General features: G+C 43.6%; 1 protein-coding gene across 1 annotated transcript in view; it reads right to left on the reverse strand.

Moving 5' to 3' along the window:
• Nucleotides 1-23,007, reverse strand: part of LOC307234379 (CUB and sushi domain-containing protein 3-like) — a gene marked incomplete at both ends in the record, with an annotated part of 277,445 nt that overhangs the window by 38,171 nt on the left and 216,267 nt on the right. The window contains 4 exons of the mRNA XM_080006075.1: nucleotides 9,397-9,570; nucleotides 11,202-11,387; nucleotides 21,759-21,932; nucleotides 22,588-22,761. Of these exons, the coding sequence (XP_079862201.1) occupies nucleotides 9,397-9,570; nucleotides 11,202-11,387; nucleotides 21,759-21,932; nucleotides 22,588-22,761 (708 nt within the window). The remainder of the gene's footprint in view (nucleotides 1-9,396; nucleotides 9,571-11,201; nucleotides 11,388-21,758; nucleotides 21,933-22,587; nucleotides 22,762-23,007) is intronic.

The raw sequence follows: 23,007 nt of genomic DNA on the forward strand, positions 1-23,007 counted from the left end.
TGTGTTCTCGGCCCCTCTTTCTCGAGTTATGTGTTTTGGAAACGGGAAAAACCTTTTAGTGCGGTGTCGCAGCGACGAGGCTCCGTCGGTGTAAACTGGGGCGGGGGAGGAGAGAGAGAAAGAAGAGAAAAGAACGAGGGGGGACTTACACTCCAAATCCTCTATCTGTCGGGCCCTTGAAGAGGAGGCTATAAAGGACACAATGCCAGCAAACTGCTGTCAGTGGGCCAACAACCTGGAGGACCGATACTTTTCACTGCCGTGACACCCACGTAGCATTCTTCATCCATAAAAAGCAGCAGTGGTGGAAGAAAAGAGGGGAAAAGGCAGCGCTAAAAAGCAGCCAGCTGTGTTTATGGGAAGCAAAGATACGCCTTGACCTCTGGCACTGGCTCCCATTTCATTATCCTGATGATCAATCCGCCCCCGCAGGGAAAGGGAAAAACAATTATAAAAAGATTATACTGCGCCCTCTATCATTCTTCGGCATCTTGGAATGATCCAAAATGAAACAAAATCTTGTTAGCGATTCTCTGTCTCATTTCTTGTCTCGTCACGCGGAAGAGAAAGAGAGGTAGCGGGAAGTTTGTGGGGGTGGGCGGTGGCGGGGGTGGGTAGCGGTAGGGGTATTCATCAGGGATACCACCACCACCCCCCCAGAGTGGAACCGCGGCAGAGCAGCACACGGCATCACAGCTGCCAACCGCTACAGCGTTCCGAAAGAAATGAAACCAGTCGGGGGAAGAAAAACTGCGAGAAGAAAATACAATTTCTTGAACGAAAAAAAGAACTAGACGAGAAAGAAGAGGGGGCATGAGATAGATAGAGCGAGACAGGGTTGAGAGAAACAAAGAAAAAAAATAGAACTATATTTATATATATATAGAGGGGGGGGGGGGCATTTTATTTTTCCCATCTGCCATTGTGCTTCATCTTCCTCTTCCTATCAGTGTGCGATCCCTACTCATCATCGCTTATGAGATCATGTTCGCATCGCCAGGCCAACACGCCGTGGCCACCTGTAGTAATATCTTACTTATTGACAATGGGCCTTACTGAGCAAACAACCTGGTGAATGGAGGGAGGGAGGTGTCGGAGGAGACAGGTTGGGGGGGCGCCCGGCTAGAGCAGCTGTGTGTGTGTGTGTGTGTGTGTGTGCGTGCGTGCGTGTGTGTGTGTATCCTCAGATGTCCTTGTTTGTTTGTTACTCAGAATGTTCCACATAGAAACGCTTGTGCGGTGGAGAGTCTAAGGCTGCGTTTCTACCGCCGTTTTTAAGGCCCGGTTCCGATTTGTTGCCTATATCTTTTACCCGCCTATTTATACCGACTTTCCACATGACCCATATGCGATTCTGTTGTTTAAAACAGACGGTAGAACAAAACAACCCTGCATGCACACTTCATACATAAGCCTATGAGTATGGCTCATTCTCCATCCGCCATGGATGCAAGTGAAATAGAAATTATAATTCAAGCTATTGTTTTACGAAACATCTTTAGAGAAGCACAATGTATAAATCAAATTAGACTAACTATTTTTATTGCGATACATGCCTTTTTTTTGTGCCTGCGCTGACTCTCCCCACAGGTTTAAAAGGCATGTTACTATGACTTTACCCGCTGCGTTTGAACCACTGTAAATAAAGTTTTGTTTGAACTGTTGCAACCTGTACACGTCACGATTGTCGCATTGATGGCATTAGAATCGCAATAGCTGTCAAATTCTGTTCTACGCATACAGACGGAAGTCGTGTTGGCTGATATTGGATTGGTATCCGATTCATTTCCACATATGAATGTGGCCCATAACAGACTTGAAAATATTGGAACCCACCGGGTTTGTTCCTGTTTAGACGTTCATAATACATATCCCGTCTGTGCCACATGTGGGCCAAACATCCGAATTGGGTCATTTCAGTTGTGGATGTAGATGACGCAGACTGTGAATGTGGTTGGTGCACTTGTATTCATGAGTGCATAAAACACACATACATACGTATGTGTGTGTGTGTGTGTGTGTGTGCGTGTCGCACATCATTTATGGCCCACAATGGACGCCGGCACTTGATTAGTCTCTCTTGTTAAGGTGAGGCGGGCTCGGCTCGCCACGCGCAGGAGAAACTATAATCTCTCTAATTGGGATGGCCGCCGGGCCTTGCTTATCTTGCTTTTAAACACTCCAAGATAGGAGACCCAGATAAGAACCTACTTTAAAAAAAGATAGGCAAAACTCGAGCTTTGCCGGTGTCCGACCCTTGGACTGCTTTGAAAACCACATGCTAAAATGTTGAAGTATGTTGCATTTCGAACCTCTTTATCACCGAGCGGTGCAATACACTCCCACTGAGGCGCTGTTTATTTGACTAAAATAAAATAAAAATGGGAGCATATCTATCGGCTGTTTATTACAATAGGTCTATATTAATCATACTTGTTTTTGTGTGTGCTGTAGGAAAAGTGGTAATGCATTCCTCTGCTTTGCACGGCAATATATAGGTTGTAATTCACACTTTAATAGTAATAATTCAACTGATTTAAACAGCGTTTAGGGGGATGCAGATTAATGGCTTCACCCACAGCCAACTTCAACTGTTACTTTAAACCGTGAACAAACCATTGTAAACACACACACACACACACACACACACACACACACACACACACACACACACACACACACACACACACACACACACACACACACACACACACACACACACAAAGTGCTCATAATGTCTAACTTTTTTTTCCATACAAGGCGTATCACCAGTAAGGGTTACATGCTCTTGTAACGCCTCTCATAATCTTACTACGATACTGCCAACGATACTGGCGACAAATCCGATTAACCTTACCTGAGAATTCTAACGCAGCAAGATAAGATAAACTAATCTATTCTGCGATAAATTCCACCGCAGTATTGTGCGCTCAAAAACACTGGTCTGAAGTGAGTGATATGTACTGTATATATATACACCAATCAGCCACAACTTTGAAACCACTGACCGGTGAAGTGAATAGCAGTGATCATCTCTTTCCAATGGCACCTGTCAAGGGATGGGATATATTAAGCAGCAAGTGAACAATTAGTTCTTGAAGTTGATGTGTTGGAAGCAGGAAAAATGGGCAAGCGTAAGGATCTGAGTGACTTTGACAAGGGTCAAATTGTGATGGCTAGACGACTGGGTCAGGGCATCTCCAAAATAGCAGGTCTTGTGGGGTGTTCCGGTGAACCGGCGACAGGGCCATGGGCTCTGCACATATGGGGAGCAAAGTCTAGCCCGTCTGGTCCGATTCCACAGAAGAGCTACTGTAGCACAAATTGCTGAAAAAGTTCATGCTATGATAGAAATGTGTCAGAACACACAGTGCATCACAGCTTGCTGCGTATGGGGCTGTGTAGCCGCAGACCGGTCAGAGTGCCCATGCTGACCCCTGTCCACCCTGAAAGCCCCTACAATGGGCACGTGAGCGTCAAAACTGGACCATGGAGCAATGGAAGAGGGTGGCCTGGTCAGATTAATCACTTTTTCTTTCACATCATGTGGATGGCCGGGGTTATCGTTCGGGGATCCGGGTTCCGATCGAGCATCTGTAGGATGTCCATGCCTTGACAGGTCAGAGCTGTTTTGGCGGCATGAGGGGAAGCTACACAATATATGTGGTGTATATGAATGAATGAATGAATTAATTAATTAATGATTGTGATGTGATTAGTCGTGATTAATATTTTTTTCCCTTTAACACTGTTTTACAGGCTTGTAATCAGCGATACTTAAACATAGAACCGCCAAATTAATCATTAAATCACCAAAGTAATGACCAAATCGTTGGTCATTGTGTAAAACGCAAAGAAAAACAGAATACAATGATTTGAAAATCCTTTTCGTTGGTCATTGTGTAAAACGTAAATAAAAACAGAATACAATGATTTGAAAATCCTTTTCAACCTATATTCAATTGAATACACTACAAAGACAAGATATTTAATCAATCAAACTGATACACTTTATTGTTTCTTTTGCAAATATTCACTAATTTTGAATTTGATGCCTGCAACACGTTCCAAAAAAGCTGGGACAGGTGCAACAAAGGAGTGGGAAAGTTGAGGAATGCTCAAAAAACACCTGTTTGGAACATTCCACAGGTGAACAGGTTAATTAGAAACAGGTGAGTGTCATAATTGGGTGTAAAAGGAGCATCCCTGAAAGGCTCAGTCGTTCACAAGCAAGGATGGGGCGAGGTTCACCACTTTGTTTTTAAAAACAACGTTTAAAAACATACAATTGCAAGGAATTGAGGGATTTCATCATCTACAGTCCATAATGTCATCAAAAGATTCAGGGAATCTGGAGAAATCTCTGCACGTAAATGGCAAGGCTGAAAATGAACACTGAATGCCCCTGACCTTCGATCCCTCAGCACTGCACTGCACTCCCTGCACCAGATCGTCAAGGTGGTGGCCACCGAACAGTATATTAACAATCTCCCGCCCGTGTCGCTAGCTGGGTAAAATGCCACCGTCCAGCCTCCCGGACCACAGCCACACAAGAGCCTATAGCACCAGAGAGGGTGGGCCCCTCTCTGGTGCGGTCTTTTTTTGGGACCTGCGCCAGGACGCGGCGCGGGAGTCGACGTGGTACTGACCGATATCAACACCGCGGACCTGGCGGCCATCACCAGCCTCCCTTCTGGAACCCCAGGGAGGGCCCCGCTCCCGTCCCTTCGCCCGCCGGAGGAGGGAGACCACCGCCTACCCCGATCCACCATCCCACCGAGAGTTGGGCAGCCGCCTGGGTAGGTATCCTGGCGATGCGGGAAACCCGACCACGACTTGCGGGACTGCCCAATGATGGAGGTCGGCCAGGTGGTTCGGGTCGCCGGTCCGCCGGATCCCTCTCCCGGTCGAGAAAGGACCTACCGTGTGCCGGTAAGGTTACAAGGGGGTAGACATCAGGCTTTGCTGGACTTGGGCTGCTCGCAGACGATGATTCAGCAATACCTGGTTGACCCAGGGCTTTGGTAAAGGCATCTTGGGTGGATATTTGTTGTGTACATGGGGATATTCACACTTATCTCATAGTGCGGCTCGAAATTCGCTACAAGGGAAAAAAGCATATGGTAAAGACTGCGGTTAGTCTCCGCCTGTCATACCCCCTGATTTTGGCTACAAATTGGCCAGGTTTCGATGTTCTAATGAAAGAAATGGGGGAGGGGGGTGCGCTCATGGTCTGCAGGCATATGTATGTGTTGCGCAGCGCACGGCGATGCAACAGTCGCACCGGCAGAGGTCACCAGAGCAGAGGAGGGGTAACCCCAGGTGGGAACTTCCCCGGAACCCTCAGTCCTTCCCATGGAGGATTTTCCTCTGGAACAATCGCTGGACGATACGCTTTGCGGGGCCTTTGAGCGGGTAGATAAAATCGATGGCTGTTAGTGCATGAATCCACCAGCTATTCCCAGTGCGCTGTTGAGTCCCCTCCCCTTAGTCGAGATTCCATTCGAGAGAATCACTATGGATATCATTGGGCCATTAGACCGTAGTGCTTGGGGCTATCGATTTGTGTTAGACCTAGTGGATTACGCGACAAGATACCCAGAAGCAGTGCCGTTGCGCAGTATTATGGCCAAAAATGTGGTGCAGGCCCTGTTTCAGGTGATCTCCTGGGTCGGGATTCCGAAGGAAATCCTGACCGACCAGGGCACTTCGTTTATGTCACGCACACTGCCCGAACTGTATGGGTTAACAAAGACAGATGGCCTGGTTGAGCGCTTCAACAGAACGAGCTTCTTGACCGCTTAGGTACGGCTGGGTTTTTTACGACGCTGGATTTAAAACCAAGGGCTACTGGCAGATTCCCTTGTCCCAGCAGTCCAAGGAAAAATCGGCCTTCTCCTCTCCGCAAGGCCTTTACCAATTCCGAGTGCTTCTGTTTGGATTTTTGGTGCCCCCGCGAGCTTTCAGAGACTCATGGACCATGTCCTGCCCCCTCATGCAGCATGTGCCGCTGCATATTTAGATGATGTCATTGTTCATAGCGATACGTGGGAGCGGCATATGCAGCATGTGAGCGCAGTGCTGGCGTCCCTGAGGCGTGCGGGGCTCAATGCCAACCCAAAAATGTATGCGGTTGGGCGGAGGGAGGTACGGTATTTGGGGTACCACTTGGGGGGTGGCCTGCTCCGACCACAGGTAGATAAGACTGCCGCAGTTGCGAACACGTCCAGACCTAAGACTAAGAAGGAGGTAAAGCAGTTTTTGGGGCTGGCCGGATACTTTAGGAGGCTTGTGCCGGAATTTGCGGCACTGTCCAGCCCCTTGACTGACTTGACTCAAAAAGCTGCTCCAGCTCCGGTCCAGTGGTCAGAGCCTTCGGCTTGGAGCCGTTCTGTCCCAGGAGGTCGAGGGTGTGGACCGGCGGTGCTGTACCTCAGCCGCAAGCTGGTAGAGCAAGAGACGAGGTCCAGCACCGTAGAAAAAGAGTGTTTAGCAATAAAGTGGCCGGTCACCACCCTCCGCTATTACGTCCTGGGTAAGGCCTTCACCCTCCGTTCGGACCACGCCCCACTACAATGGCTCCACCGCATGAAAGACACCAATACACGGATCACCCGGTGGTATCTGGCCCGACAACCCTTCAACTTCGGGGTGATCCACAGGCCGGGTGCCCAGATGATCGTAGCGGACTTCCTCTCCCGCTCCGGGGGGGGGGGGGGTCGGCCATCGGCCGGCAGCGCCCGGCCTAAGTGTGACGGTTGGGGTATGTGGTGGACCAAGGGGGCGTGGTCAAGCCGCCACTGCAGACAGGCGGTGCAGTCTCCCATCCCGGGGCCACTCAGCTGCCGGGGATCAGCCTAATCAGCGGAGGGACCCGCTTGTGTGTGGCGCATTATGAAGCGCAAAAAATACGACAACAGAGACCCCGGACTGTTGAGCAACTGAAGTCGTACATCAAGCAAAAATGGAAAAGAATTCCACTTACAAAGCTTCAACAATTAGTGTCCTCAGTTCCCAAATGCTTACTGAGTTGTCAAAAGGAAAAGTGATGTAACACAGTGGTAAACATGCCCCTGTTCCAGCTTTTTTGGAACGTGTTGCAGGCATCAAATTCAAATGAGTGAATATTTGCAAAAACACAAAGTTTATCAGTTTGAACATTAAACATCTTGTCTTTGTATTGTATTCAATTGAATATAGGTTGAAAAGGATTTGCAAATCATTGAATTCTGTTTTTATTTACATTTTATACAACATCCCAACTCCATTGGAATTGGGGTTTGTAGAATCAACATAAAGGAGGTATATTTTAAATCAACTATTTCTTAATAGCATCTTTTTATTTTTTTTCATTTCCTCTTTCCCATAATAGGCTACGTTCTTATTCAATGACCTACCTAGTACAACCTAACCTGCATTTATTAATGATGCAAGCAAAATCCGACAAAATGAATTAATGGCACAATTGCTGTGATTAGTTGCGATGAATCGCTTTTCTGCCTTAAGACTTAGGCTTTTAATTGACGATGTATAAACAAAGAATCCTCAAATTAATCAATAAATCACCAAATTAACGAATCAATTGCGACTAAATAATAGTATTTACTGGTATCATTTTAATTGAAAACACCTCTCTCCTGTATACTGCAGAACAATCATTTCCTCTTTTTGATGATGATGCAAGCAGATAGTGTGTCAGATAGAAGGGGGTATTCTGAGCAGCACACAAGGGGTTGCATGTCTAACTATTTGCTATTACCATTGTGTACCGTTGTTCTTTTCCTCACAAATAATGACAGCTAAATTTAAAATAAAATAAAAAATAAAAAAAAATAAAATGAGTGACCATGTCCAAAAGGGGGGAGGAATATATCCTACTAGTTAAACTTAATACTTAATTGATTTAATTCATTTACATCTGCGTCTTTTTTACAATGGTCCATTAAAAGTACATCTTCTCCCAAGACCAGAGGTAAGCAACTCGTGGCTCTTTAACCCGTTCTCCAGTGCCTCCCTATTTTTTCACATTGTCCATACACAAAAATATGTGTGCCTACAAAAAACAAGAGTAAACATTTACTTCAGATATCTAGGTCGCTAGGCGCTGCAGTTTTCTGCGGAAAATGAAACCGAAAGTAGAAGGCTCTTCTACTGTCCGTTAATATTTGCATTGCATGTATGCCCACTTGCCTCCAATTCACCAAACTATAAATATAAATAGGCTACGTTGCCCGCATCAAAGTGCTTGAATATTTACTGTCAAAACTTTTTGAGGTAATTCAGCTTTTAAACTGCACGACTGGGGCGTGATGGGGGGGTGGGCTGTAAATGGGTGTTTTTTATTTTAGTTGAAAAAGCTCCACAGGAAAAAATAACACACTCTGGAAATAAAAGAAAGGTAAATGGGTTTTCCTCCGGCAGGTGCAAAAAAATAAAAAAAAGGAAAGAAAAGGGGTGAAGCTTTTGTTTGCTGGAATACCAATCTTCATTTGGTTTGATGTCAGAGCAAATGCCTTCCGCTCAATTGATCGTTATTTCATGCAGGTGAGGCCATTAGCGCCTATGCTCCACGCGGCTTGGATGTAATGCTTATCAATCACGCCACCCCGCCATCAAATCAAAGAGAAGATAATGGACACTTTGGAATCGGGCTCGGGGATATGACGAGGGCTATTTGGCAGATGGCCAACGCCATTGTGCCGTTCCAGCAATTAGCACTCATCAGCCAAACACGGATTCATCAAATGAGCCACTGGGGGTGCCCGTTGTGAAAACTGCTCAAATTGGTAAAGTGCTCAATACTTTGAGTAGATGGGGAATTTTAGGGCCAATGAAGTGTTTGTTTTGTGGGTTGTTTTTTTATATTTTTATGTTTTATGTTGTATTTTCTGTGGGTGTATGTGTGTGTGTGTGTGTGTGTGTGTGTGTGTGGTGCTTAGTTGACTCAAAAGCAAAAAAAAAAAAAAAGTTAGCTCTAAGTATTATGCAGCGCTGCTTACTGTATCTTGATTGCCATGAAACACTACTTGCTGTTTTGCCTCACAGCCGGAATAAGCCAATGAAATTTTTGCAATATTCAGGCAGGAGTTTGGTATTTGGTGACTGAGCAGTAAGCCTTTGAGTGTTTGCTTTGAGCACCTGCTGGCTAAAGTCTTTATTGTGTGTGTGTGTGTGTGTGTGTGTGTGTGTGTGTGTGTGTGTGTGTGTGTGTGTAATGGATTTGAAGGCGTTAGTGGGGGAAATAAAATATGTGCATTTGTTTTTATGTATTTTTACATGGGCTGTCAAAGTCAACGTGTTAATAGCACAATACATTTTATGTGTGTGTGTGTGTGTGTGTGTGTGTGTGTGTGTGTGTGTCTGTGTGTGTGTGTGTGTGTGTGTACTGCCGTGTACCTGAGCAGTGGGGCAGTGGGGCGCTCCAGTGTCCGTTCAGCTGACAGGTGAGTGATGGCTCTCCTATGAGCTGGTGCTCCCCAGAGCAGGAGTAGTGCACGGTGGAGCCCGCCGTGAACTTCTCCCCCACCATCACACCGTGGGGCGGGGAACCTGGGTTACCGCACTCCACCTCTGGAAAAGACGTGGAGAGAGGAAGAGAAGGAGAGAGATGTGATAAGGCGATGGATTGTGGGATGGATATTACATGCCTAATCCCCCTTTAGTGCGGCAAGGGAACCCCACACATTTGGCTTGGCCAAGTGTATGCCATCGGAGAGAAGTTCTGAGGAAGGCGGGGGCGAAGGAAAAACTTTTCCCATGTCTGCTCGTTCAAACACATTTTGCATTAAAAATAGATAAAGTGTGCATTGGAATTTTATTTCTTTTTTGCTTTTTTTTCTCTACTTTCCCGATCGCTTCCTTGAGGTTTTTGAAATTTTGACCATGTATAATTTTGGAAAACGCCTTAATTAGCGTAGTGTTGTAATGAGAAGCAAATTTATTTTAAGAGGTAAAAAAAATTTGTCAAGTCCAATTTATGAAACAAGAACCATCAAAGCTGGGAGCTTGGTACGAAAATGCAAGTAAGACTTTCTTTCATAAGTCTGTAATTACCGCGCAGTTGGACTAACCACACGTTGTGCACTTCTGTGGAATGTGAAGTTTGCAAAATGTGGAGGTGTGCTTCAGATCCTATGACTGTGGAAAAAGTCCTCACCGCTTGCAGAGAGTTAGGTACGCAGAACACCTGAGGACATCTCCATACGCCCTGCAGCATGGAGAACTTTTTCATGGGGTTGTTCGCTAGGAGCCGAACGAGCGGTCACCATGTGTTCCATGATAGTTTGGGACCATTCCTTCATTTAGACCCACCGCTACATCAGCGGCAGCCATAAGGATATCGGGCTCTGCACAGATGCTGCTACTCACTGCAGTTACCAACTATTAAACGCCATTAAAACTCCTCAAGCAAAGGTGGGGGTGCACATTCAAGGTCGAGGACACAGTATGTTAAGAGTGGAGCTTTTTGTTTCTTATTCCCTTTGTGTACTTCTATGTTGAGTGTGTGGTTTGAATAACTTTACAGCTAGATGAACACACAGACACAAGGATGGGTAGACAAACAGAGGGACAGACAGACAGACAGACAGACAGACAGACAGATGGAGAGACAGACAGACAGGCAGACACCCATATGTGCTTGCTAAACATTTTATTTCAAAACCATGTGCATCAATATGGAGTTGGTCCCCGCTTTGGTGCTAGAGCAGTCTCCACTCTTCTGGGAAGGTTTTCCACTATATTTTGGAACGTAGTTTGCTCCCATTCTGACAAAAGAGCATCAGTGAGGTCAGGCGCGGATGTTGGGCGATGGCTCACAGTCTGTGTTCCAGTTCACCCAAAGGTGTTTAGTGGGGTTCAGGTTTGGGCCCTGTGCAGGCCAGTCAGTTCATTCCACACCTGAGTTAGTAGGTCCCATTGTGGGAAACAGAATCTTTAGCTGGGCCGAGCCCAAACCATGAAAAACAGCCCCAGACCATAATTCCTCCACCACTGATCCACATCAAGGCAGGTAGTGTTGTCCTTAATTAGAACGGGTGTCCACATACTTTTGACTATGCAGTGTAGATTAATAGACAGATGGACAAATGGAGTGATGGACAGATAGCAGGATTGATAGACAAATAGACAAGCAGACAGACAGATAGATGGATAGGCAGACAAAGGATTGATAAACAGAGGGATAGATGAGACTGTCCTACCGAAGCATTCTGGCAGGGGCTTGTCCCAGTGGCTGGCCGGCTGGCAGGTGAGCACTGAGGATCCAAACAGGTAGTAACCTGGGTTACAGTCGTAGAACACCACGCTGCCGAAGGTGAAGTTTCCGTGCTCGATCTTACTCTCCCGGATCGAATTGGCAGGGATACCTGGGTCTGTACAGTTCACCACTTGGCAATGAAAAAAGAAGGGAAAAAAAAAAGAGTTACACCACCCTGAATTATTTAATTTGTTTTATCATGATGGAAGAATACAGGACAGCACTTCCATTCCATTTTTAATTGCTGTGAGGACATTTAAGGGCGACGCACCCATTTAAAATGTGCATTTCCGACAATAATTCAACGGAATTGCATATTGACACCGCTACTTCCTGAACTTCACGCTGAAAAAAGGTCCCTCGACCAAAACGTCGGCGCAGCAATAACTAATTAAAAGGGAGTGTGGTCTTCTATTGTTTATTCATGGATCACTGTTTGGAGGATTCAGCAGCAAGTGGAAAGTGGAAAATGAGCTCAGCATATTGTTCTTCTGCTTTTTTCATAATTACATCCTGCTTCCTTGCAAACATTTCATAAACAACAATTTGCAATGGTCATGATGGGAGTTTCACAGTGTTTCCCAGCTCAATCCCAACTCATTTTAAGGCAGTGGTCTCAATCTCAAATGACCTGGGGGCCACAGTCAGGGACCGTGTTGAACTTCAAGGGAAAAGCAGCCTTTTTTTGTTTTGTTTTGTTTGTCTTTTCTTTTCTCCTGCACCTTAGTGAATTGCTTCATAATAATGTTAGAAATAGCTCTCTCATGATATATTAAATTTTGTTTTATATTTTGAAAACATTAAGTACATTTGAGTGGAATAATCAAGCATTGTGATTGGCACACAGTGTTTATGGCACATTTATAATGAGGATATACTAAACTATTTAAACCTGTGGAAAGGAATGAATATATATACACATGTACTGCGCTTTGTGAACCCTGAAAAGGGACCTGTGTAATATCATGTAATAACACTGTAATAAGTTAGACTAACAACCGGTTATTAGCTACGTCCATAATGTTGTATACAGTAGGTATTATTAATATTTTCATTAATCATGTACATAAACACCCATCTATTCATATTTACATTCATACCCAGTCAATACATGCATCCTTGTCCACTGCATAGCCTTGTGTGAACTTCATCTTTATATGGGGCACATTTAGCTCACTCTGTGTACCGTGTATTGTTTGAATGAGTGTAATCGCCGGTTAGGTGCAGTGGCTGCAGTAATGCGGGCAGTGAAGCGGGAGCTGAGCCGCAAGGCGAACCTCTCAATTTAACGGTCGCTCTTCGTTCACCCTAATCTATGGTCATGCGCTATAGGTAGTGAACGAAAGAATCAGATTGGGGATACAAGCAGCTGAAGGGTTTCTCCGTAGGGTGGCAGGGCTCACACTCCATCATAGGGTGAAGAGCTCCGTGATCTGAGAGGAACTCAGCGTACAGCCACTGCTCCTCCACATGGAGAGGAGTCAGTTGAGGTGGTTTGGGCATCTTGTAAGGGTGCCCCCTGGACACCTCCCTTTGGAGGTGTACCAGGCATGTCCAACTGGGAGGAGACCCCCGGGCAGACCCAGGACATGCTGGAGAGATTGTATCACCTGGCTGGCCTGAGAACCCCTAGGGATCCCCCAGGAAAGGCTTAAGGAGGTTGCCGGGGAAAGGGATGTCTTGGCTGCTCTGTTGGCCCTGTTACGACCTTGACCCTGACCAGGATAAGCGGGTTGGAAAATGGATGGATGTATAAATTGTATATCTTGTTTTTTTATATGGTTACATATTCTTTTTCTATGATGCCCCAACATTTACCAAGACAAATTCCTTGTACATGAAAATGTACTTGACCCAATAAACAAATTCTGATTCCGGGTTTCTTGAAAGTTAATAATATATGTTATTCCTCACTATGGAGATAAATCGACTGGGCAAGGATCACTACACTATACTATTAATTACTATATACTTATGTAATGTACTTGTACTTAACTTTAGCGTACCCTGCCAGCAGAACATATTGGGGTGACAGGTCATCATAGTCAGCTGCACAGCTGCTACTTCCTGTTAACTTCTGGAATGTCAAAATATATATGATTCATTTTTATTTCATCCCTCTTCAACCTGCACTGTTCCGTCAACATTCAGCTGCTGTAACACCTGCATGTACCCCCAGGGATCAATAAAGTGTTATTGACATGTTATGGTGATATAACTGGAATTAATGGAATTGTAAAGGGTTATTATTGTATGGACACGATTATTACTCTGGCTGTGAGAAAAGTAAGCTCACGAACAACGGCAGGAAAACAGCCGACACCTGGCGCTCGCACCCCTCAGATAATTTCTTTCACAACATATTCTTTGTAGTTTTAACAAATCTTGAATGAAGTAAAAGGATCTGTCCCCATTTGCTTGATTTTTTTGTTATCTTTAGTGATAAATTTAGTTTGTTTTTTCTTTTTTTCGTTAATGCTGATGTTTTTGCGGCGCATCAGCATCAAGGAAAAAAGAAGAGTCCTTTTTTTTCCCTTCGGTCGACTGGAGTTGCTTATTTGCATGTGTGATAACTTGTCAGCTCGCAAGATAAATATAGCTCTGGTGATATGACCTGATCAATCGCAGTTCTAGTTTGTTGTCTGAACAAAGCAATAACTTGGGCTCGCGCTAAGTAGCGCAAATTTGAGAACAACAAATTTTGAAAAGGCATGATTTTTTTTTACAATATATTTAGCGGTAATTAATTACTTTGACAAACTCATCACAAATGAGGCCAAACGTGCTTGTTTGACCTTGTCTGTCTTTGAGGTTCTATTTCCACGAGAAACATCTGACTATGAAAAGAAGAGGTTGCAACACAGAGAGTCTCTAAATGACTGGGTTTTCACAAAGCGCTGGCCTTCTAAGTCAAGAGTTGGCAAAACTAAGACATTTGTTGTATGTTAATTGGTTTTGTCATCGTCCTTTTTTCCATTTGTATTTTTGGCATCATTTGTCCCTTATTTGACAGACAGCGTCACGGGACAGATATATAGTCAGTGTAGCATTTCCACTTGTTAACACAAGTTCAAGCACACAGGGGCTACGTTCTTTTACTCATGGGATTGATTGTCAGATCATGTAATCCAATCAAATACCCTGCATTCACGTCGAATGGTAGAGGAAGTGACGATTTTGCACTTCTGCCGCACCCCCGCACGAAGGTATATATATATATATATTTGGATTATAGACTTTTGTATTTTTTCCCTCAGAACCAGCGTCCTCCGAAATGCTCGCTCTCTCTCTCTCTCTCTCTCTCTCTCTCTCTCTCTCTCTCTCTCAACTTGCTCACACACGCTAATGCACCGACATGTCAATCATGGCTTTTTTTTCTGAATAATCACGAGCAACTTTGGGTATGGAAACTCTGTTTCCATTGCGTCACAAATAATGTAATGCTTTCCCGAATCACAAATTCAGATTTGGGTACATTGACTGTCCTGTCCCTTAATCCGTTATTTTCTCCCCATGTTTGCAAATTTGCCCATTTTATTGCCCAAATGTTTGTACTGTGAACCACAGGCCCCCTTCCCCCATAACCACCGTTTTAAGTGTACAGCCGGCCCTCAATGTAAACGCCGGCCAGCTGCGGCCAGTCCCAGAAGGGAGTCAGTCAGGCAGCCAATTTAATCCTTTCTCACTTGTGGAGTCCGACCTGTATCATACCGCTCCACTATCGCCACGGACTCTATGGTGCAACAGCCAATGGGCGGAAGGCAGTCGTCGTGTAGCATCACAGGTGAAGTGTCACATTAACTTGTTAGAGCTGCACACAGTGTTGTTGAAGTAGCTCTTCAACACTTCCTACCAGGCCTCAAGGGCTGGCATGTTCTGATGAGGTCGGGCAATATGTTGGCATTAGCAGACATCGATCGCTTATTGATTCTCGCCTTAAATTTGCGCAGAAACAAATTGTAGTGTACTGGTAAGGTGAAATCAGTGAAAGTTACTTCAGAGTTCTAGTGTGAATACAACCAGAATAAAAGCCCTTGAAGGTTTCTCGTTCTCGGGGACATCCCCAGTTTCTTCGGTGCAAAAATTGCAGCGTTGCATTGTGAGGTCCCTGGTGATTCCCACCCCTATTTGAGACAAATAGGAGTACGAATAAATATAATATATATAATATATATATATATATAATATGTATTACATAATGTATTACATAATAATGTCTTATATAATTATATTATTATTATATTATATCTAATTATATGATGTTATATATATATAATTTTTATATAACATAGATATTATATCATATATTCATTATATATATATGTTTCTTATGGCGGCCGTACACCTTTTTGTCATGATATTTCACACTTATTTTAAGTAAAACAAAATTTGATTAGTTCAAAGACCCTCATTTTGAAATCAAAAGGCCAAAGTCTAGAACCTATTGTACCACACACTTGACCACTTTCAAAAGAAGGAAAGCAACTGTTTACATCATCTACCACTCGTCACTTTAATGTATCAAGTATTGCATTGCATATCTCTTTTGTCTTACCTCTTAGTAGTACATTGCAGTGTTTGTCTTAAAATACTGTCAATCTTGCCATTCAGTATGACACTATATTGTTGTGGCCCATGACTATTTAAGATGTCCACTATCAAGTTGACTCAATGTCATTGTTCTCTGTATTTTATTTTATATTTTAGGTAAATGCATTTATATTATTTATACTACACTACTCCTTTGCATTTTTGATTTTTCAAATACCGTTTTAAATACTGTTTGAATACGGTTTCATTTATGTTTTTAAATACTGTTTTATTTAAATCACTACTATGCCCTTATGTTACTTGTAATGTAAAGATGAGTTGGCTCTGAGACTAAGAGTCTCATTACTGGTAATGATGCTTCCATTGTAATAATCTTGAAACGATAATTATGTAGGGTTAGGGTTAGTGGTAGTTTAACTAGGTTGACCTCGTTTGAGTGCCCTCACGACGAAGCTATTGAACTTTGTAATTTAAAAAATGTAAATAAAAAACAACTTCTATTTTGAAATTATAAAGCTGTGCAACATGTAGATTAGAATAAAGCATAAAGACCTGGTCTCATTCATATGAAAAAAAAGGAACTTTGAAAGATGACCTCTGGTCAGGGTTCAAAGGACAATATCTCAGGTCCACTGAAATCTCTCTTTGAACCTGATTGTGTTTTTGTGAAGTTAGTGGCATCTCATGATGACACACTGCAATTGAATGAATGGGTGTGTTTACAGTTTAAATTAAATACACCCTGTCTGAGTAAACTCTTGAGACTGTTGTGTGTGAAAATCCCATGAGATCAGCATTTACGGAAATACTCAAACCAGCCCGTCTGGCACCAACAATCATGCCACTGTCGAAAACACATTCCCCCCCCCCCCCCCCCCCCCCTTTGTGATGGTTGATGTGACCATTAACTGAAGCTGCTGGACTGTATCTACATGACTTTATGCACTGCACTGTGCCACACAATTGGCAGATAAGAGTTAATTGCATGAATAAACAGGTGTACAGCTGTTCCAAATAGGGGTCATTGAGTGTATATTCAGAGAAAACTTAAAGACGATTTAGTCGGCCTCATAAACAGTGTTTAAAATACAAACAAGTCATGTTTCGGTGACGTAAAATTTAGCTGATTGCGGCAACTGCACATCTGGCTGAAGGGCTACTGCTGCAACAGTAGGGGACGTGGACAACTTCACCACCTTCTACAATAGACTGGAACTATTTAAGGACGATTGCCTCCATCCAAACCACGAAGGATCCCGTCGACTTTCCATAAACATTGTACTCACACTGCTCTCCTACAATGCATTCACCTCCGGACGGTCAGTGAGTCCCACACACCCTTACACTATACAGTCAACTCCACCATCCCCTACTCCAGCAGCCTACTCAGCTCTCCTAAAGGGGACTGTAATGCCTTCCACCATAACCACCATCATTTCCTTTCATAGACCTATGGTAGCACGTTCATTATCACACCCCCTTAAGGCTAATCATAACAATATAATTCGACTTCCTAAATTACCTCTGTTACCTTCTGCTGCTGCCATCTGCAAACTGGTGACTTTTGGCCTTTAAATATCAGTTCTCTAAATAACAAATCCTTTTTATGTTGTGATAATTGTATTACTTTTAATAATTTGGATCTTCTTATCATCACAGAGACCTGGTTAAGTCAGGGAGACTGCAGTCCCATTATTGAAGCAAACCCCCCAGATTTTATATTTCTCCACCAACCTGGGCTCTCAAGCAGGGGGTGTGGGTTACTGTTATCTATAGAAAGGATTTTAAAGTACTTCCATTTCACATAGCAGTTTTACATCATTTGACAACTTGGTTTTATGCTCAATTCTAAGGACCCGGTGATAATTTTAATAATTTATAGACCGCCAAGACCAAATAATGTTTTTAAACAAAAATTTGCTGAGTTGTTATCTCATTTTGTGTCAAATGATGACAAAATTCAGATTTTAGGTGATATTAACATACATGTCTGATGCCCCAGCCACACTTTTATTACTGATTTTATGGATGTTCTTGACTCGTTTAACCTCACTTAAGCGCTACAAGAACCTACACACTTTAAGGGCCAGACCCTTGACTCAGTACTGTACAGTGGTCTCAGCCCTGAAAACATTAAGCCAAAGGATATTTGTATCTGATCACAAAGCGGTTTTATTCAGTGTGGTTTTATCCCAATTCTTTATCGCTCACAACAATCCTATCCGCCGCCATGTTTTTAACTCTATGTCAGCGAGTACGTTTTCTGAGCTTTTCAATGCTGCTGCTTCGCCATTAACTGCCTTTTATCCAGATGGCACAGAGGATCTTGTCTCCCATTTTCATGCCACATGTCTGACTGTCCCGGACTCTGTCGCCCCATACGAGGACAAAAAGTCAAATAAAACATCGCAGCCCTTGCAAAATGAATCCACCCAGGACCTAAAGAGAGACTGTAGGAGAAAGGAACGAAAAAGAAAAAGAGTGGTTTTAACATATTTTATGAGATCTGGAAAGACGCTATTCACAATTATCGAAAGGCAGTCAAAGGAGCGAGAGCAGCTTTCTTCTCTAACCTGATTGTTGCAAACCATTCCAATCCCAGATTTTTATATAAGGTAATAGACTCCGTCATCACCTTCTCCCCCTGTCATCTTACTGAGGCCTCACCAGAGATGTGTGAGGAGTTTTTAAACTTTTTTGCGAAAAAAAAGCTGAGAATATAAGACAGCAAATTACACCACTTGACCAAGCTATAAATGCTAGTACATTGACAGTTATTTTAGCAATGTTGAAACTGTCACCATCATATCTACTTGAAATTCTACCACACATGAAATCAACCACATGCAGCCTTGACATTATCCCCACCACCTTAAAGAGGTGATTGACACAGTTGGACCCAGTTTATTATCTATTATAAATAACTCACTCGAAACAGGCATTTTTCCTTCTATTTTTAAACATGCTGTCATCCATAATCTTTTAAAGAAACCAAGCCTTGATCCCTCTGTTCTTAACAATTTTAGGCCCATTTCTAAATTTACATTTCTTTCAAAGGTTTTAGAGAAGGCGGTATCAACCCAGTTTTTGGCTTTTATGTGTCATGATAACATCTTTGAGAAATTCCAGTCTGGTTTAAGAGCTTTAAATAGCACAGAAACTGCCCTCCTCAAAGTGACCAACGATATCCTTTTAGCAGCCGATAGGGGGGATAGTGCATTTTGAATTGTTCAGCCTTGTTCAGACTGTAGATCAGGCCATTTTATTCGACCGTCTTAACACCTGGGTTGACATCAAGGACATTGTACTTGCCTGGTTTTATTCCTACCTTTTAGAAAGAACCTTTACAATCTCCATAGGCAACGACTCATCCTCTACAGCTCAAATAAGCCTGTGGTGTACCGCAAGGTTCTATTTTAGGTCAGTTTCTTTTTTCAATCTATGTGCTGCCTCTTGGCCAAATTATCCAAAGACACAATGTCTCTTTTCATTGCTATGCAGACAACACACGGATTTACCTTCCTCTGAGACCTGGTGACCCAAACAGCCTAGCTGCTTGTCTCAATGATATCAACCGTTGGATGGCACAGAAATTTCTTCAACTCTATAATTCAAAATCTCAAATCAGAATACTGTTCAGTCCACCAAATTCAGTCATATTGAGAGGGGCCTTGTCACTCTCTCCACAAATATTAAGTCTGTTGCAAGAAACTTGGGAGTACTGTTTGACTCTGACCTAAACTATTAACAACATTTTTTTTAAATTGTCCAGTCCTGCTTCCTTCAACTGAGAACCATTTCAAGAATCAAACCAATACTATCACACAGCAACATGGAAAAAGCAATCCACGCCCTAATTTTCTCACGACTAGACCACTGTAACTCCCTCCTTTCTGACATCAACCAAAAGTCGCTCTCCCACCTCCGTCTAGTTCAGAATGCAGCAGCTAGTCTTCTTACCGGCCGAAAGATGACATCACATCCCCTCAATCCTGGCTTCTCTCCATTAGTTCCAAGTTCGGTTCAGAATAGATTTTAAGATTTTACTGATCCCTTTTAAAGCACGTCTGGGTCTGACTCCAAGCTACATAACAGATATGTTGACCCCATAGGAAACAGTGTTCAGCCTCAGATCCTCAGACTTAAAACTAAAGTTGACCGCGCCTTTTCTATCAAGGCCCCTCATCTTTGGAACGACCTGCCTTAGGAGATTCAGCTAGCAGAGTCAGTCACTTCTTCTAAGTCACTTCTAAAAACCCAGTTTAATAGATCTGCATTTATGTGACGTCGCCCACTTTCTTTATCTATTTTATTTTTTACTTATTTATTTATTTATATTTTTCCCCTTTTATTTCTATTTCTTATTATCATATTGTATCTGTTTTTTTATTTCTCTGTCAAAGCACTCTGTAAACTCTGTAGGTGCTATATAAATTAAGCCATTACTATTATTATTATATTGGACACAATTAAAAGTCTGATGTCTTACATACAAATCTGACATTGCCATTAACTCACTAAAAGTGCTTTGAGCATTTGTCCCCCAGAAGAATATATATATATATATATATGTATGTATTAAATATTTGATTGCGATTAATTGCATGATTGTCCATACTTAATTGTGATTAATCGCAAATTAATCGCACATTTTCTATCTGTTGAAAATGTACCTTAAGGGGATATTTTTCATACTCATATCAACATGGAAGTGGACAAATATACTTGCTTTATTCAAATGTAAGTTAGTTAAAAAAGAAATTATTTATTATAAAATTATTTATAACTTTTTAAATTGTGCTGTTGATATACTTGCATGGTGGCACCATTCATGGATTATTTCAACATTTTGCTATCATACCGCAATGGCGTGACATCAATAAGGTGACGCGCATCCATTTTTAGACTGCTTGGAGGACTGCTTTTTACTGTAGAAGCATTTTTAACATGTTGCAGGTTCTTTCTTCTTTGCATGTTCCCCTGTGCTCACATGAGGTATCCTCCATATAACATTGAGAAAGGACGTCCACCAAAAACATGCAGAAGATCGTCCTCTGACCAGTGATGGACATTTGGAGTTGGTCCCCGGACGCGCCGCTGTACGCTGCCCACTGCTCCTGGCTGCTCCCCGGAGGAAGGACAGGTCGGGATGGGTTCAATCCAGAGAACAAGATTTACCGGCCACCATTTGAAACATGTGTGTGCGTGTTTGTTGCCGTCACCGCATGGATGCATGTGTTGTCGTGTGTGTCGTGTGATAAATAAAGAATCTTCATCTTCTTCGACACCCAATACACGTCTCATCGCTTTACTTCAATTCACAGCCTCCTGAAGCTTTGTGGTTTCTGTTGTTCGCCCTCCATTTAATTCCCTGCATCCAGGGCTTTAGATGTGGGTGCCCACCGCTGTGCCCACAGAAATAGAACAGAGGGAGGCAGAGCACTGCAGCTCCAAGCGAGAGACTTTCGAGTGCCTGTTTCTATTAATGCCATTTCCGCCTGTCTGTGGCTGGCTGCGGCTGGCTGGTTATTCCTCAGCGTTCGCGATACGACGGCTGACTGCTAATCTCGTGCTGGTCATTCTGGTTTTCAGCCGATGCGAGACCTTGTTTCGACATTTGGACTCACACCTCTGCGTTTTGACAGCCACCTCACCTACAGCGGGCAAGCCTAAGCCAGACAAACGAGAAAGAATCAGTATATAACATTAAAATAGCCAAATCTATAACCCGGGGTCACAGTTGTTGTAGTCCTGGTTCCAGCGCAAACGTGATCTGTCAGTGTAGCTGCTGCCAGTGTGTGTGTGTGTGACAACGATAGTGGCTGTCATTTCTGTTGATGTTACTTTGCCGTGTTGTCAGCTGTTAACCCTTGAGACACATCTGCCGCTCGCTGCAACTTTCAGCTGTTCTGGCTGGTGCTGGCCATGGGCGGCCATGCCAGACCCTTACCTCGGCATGTTGGTGGCTGCTGGCTCCACTGGCGGTTGGCCTGGCACTGGGCAGTGGATGGCCCCTCCAGGGTGTAGCCTTTGTTGCAGGAAAAGCGCACCACGTCGTTGTAGTTGAAGCCATCGCCAGTGGTGCGGCCGTAGATGGGGCTGCCCGGATGGCCACATGTGACGGCTGGTCACAGATGGGGAACCATACAGAGAGCAAGGAAGATGTTAATTGTGAGACCGAGAGAGAAAGAGTGAAAGAGGAACTCATATCGAGTGTTAGGGGGGAAAATCAAAATGGCAGGCAGAACGAAAGAAGGGAGAGTTCAATACGGCCGATCGATGGGTGAGGTACAGTGGCACCTTTCATAGGAATATCATTATCATATGATTAACCTTACCGTGCAACGGTGAGAATTAGGAATGAAGCCTATTCCGGTGAAAAGAAAGGGTATGCGTCCATACATCGATAAGGTTAACGGTAGATACTGTAGCGGGAATTTGTGCATCGAGCAACAACTACAGCGCTCTGGACAGGAAGGTCAGGCTTCCCACGGGAGACCGCCAGCAATGGATTTGTTGAGAAATGTGTCATGCATGTACTGATCAAAATCCAGCTGCATTATCATCTTTGTGAAGTGGATAATTAATGAATAATGGATATTCTATTAATTAACATTGCCTGGTATGTATAAATCATTTTGCGTGCATGATTTACTTGAAATGAACAGCGATACATAGAAACCACTGCAGAACAAAAGAGGGGCATCTATACGTTCACTACTTCTCAACCTGGGCCTAATCAAAATGTTGGTTCCCAACAGACACTGAGAAGACCTCACCAATACAAGCTGGGAGCTGCCCAGACCAGCTGTGGTCCTGCTGGCAGATGCGCACTGAAGAGCCGATGAGCCTGAATCCGGGGTTGCACTGGTAGACCACCGTGTCCCGGTAGCCAAAGTTCTCCCCGATCACCTGGCCGTTGACAATGTTCTCCGCAATGCCGCAGTGACCCGCTTCAGGAACGGCAAAAGACCACAAAATCAAGAGATGTCTTTCACCACATTATAATCATTTAAGTGACTGCAACTTTTATTTATGTAGTTTGGTTTCCCGTCAAGGTAATTTGTCTTTCTGCTGTGACAAAAAGAAGAGCAGCCCATTTAGTTTCAAGCAAAACTCCAATCGGCCTTTTTTTTCTCTCTCCGTGAGAAGCAACACCTGGCAGATGCACATCCTGCTGTTCCATAGTTATTAAATAT

Source organism: Zeus faber (assembly GCF_960531495.2).
Source record: "Zeus faber genome assembly, chromosome: 8".
Taxonomy (NCBI): Eukaryota; Metazoa; Chordata; class Actinopteri; order Zeiformes; family Zeidae; genus Zeus; species Zeus faber.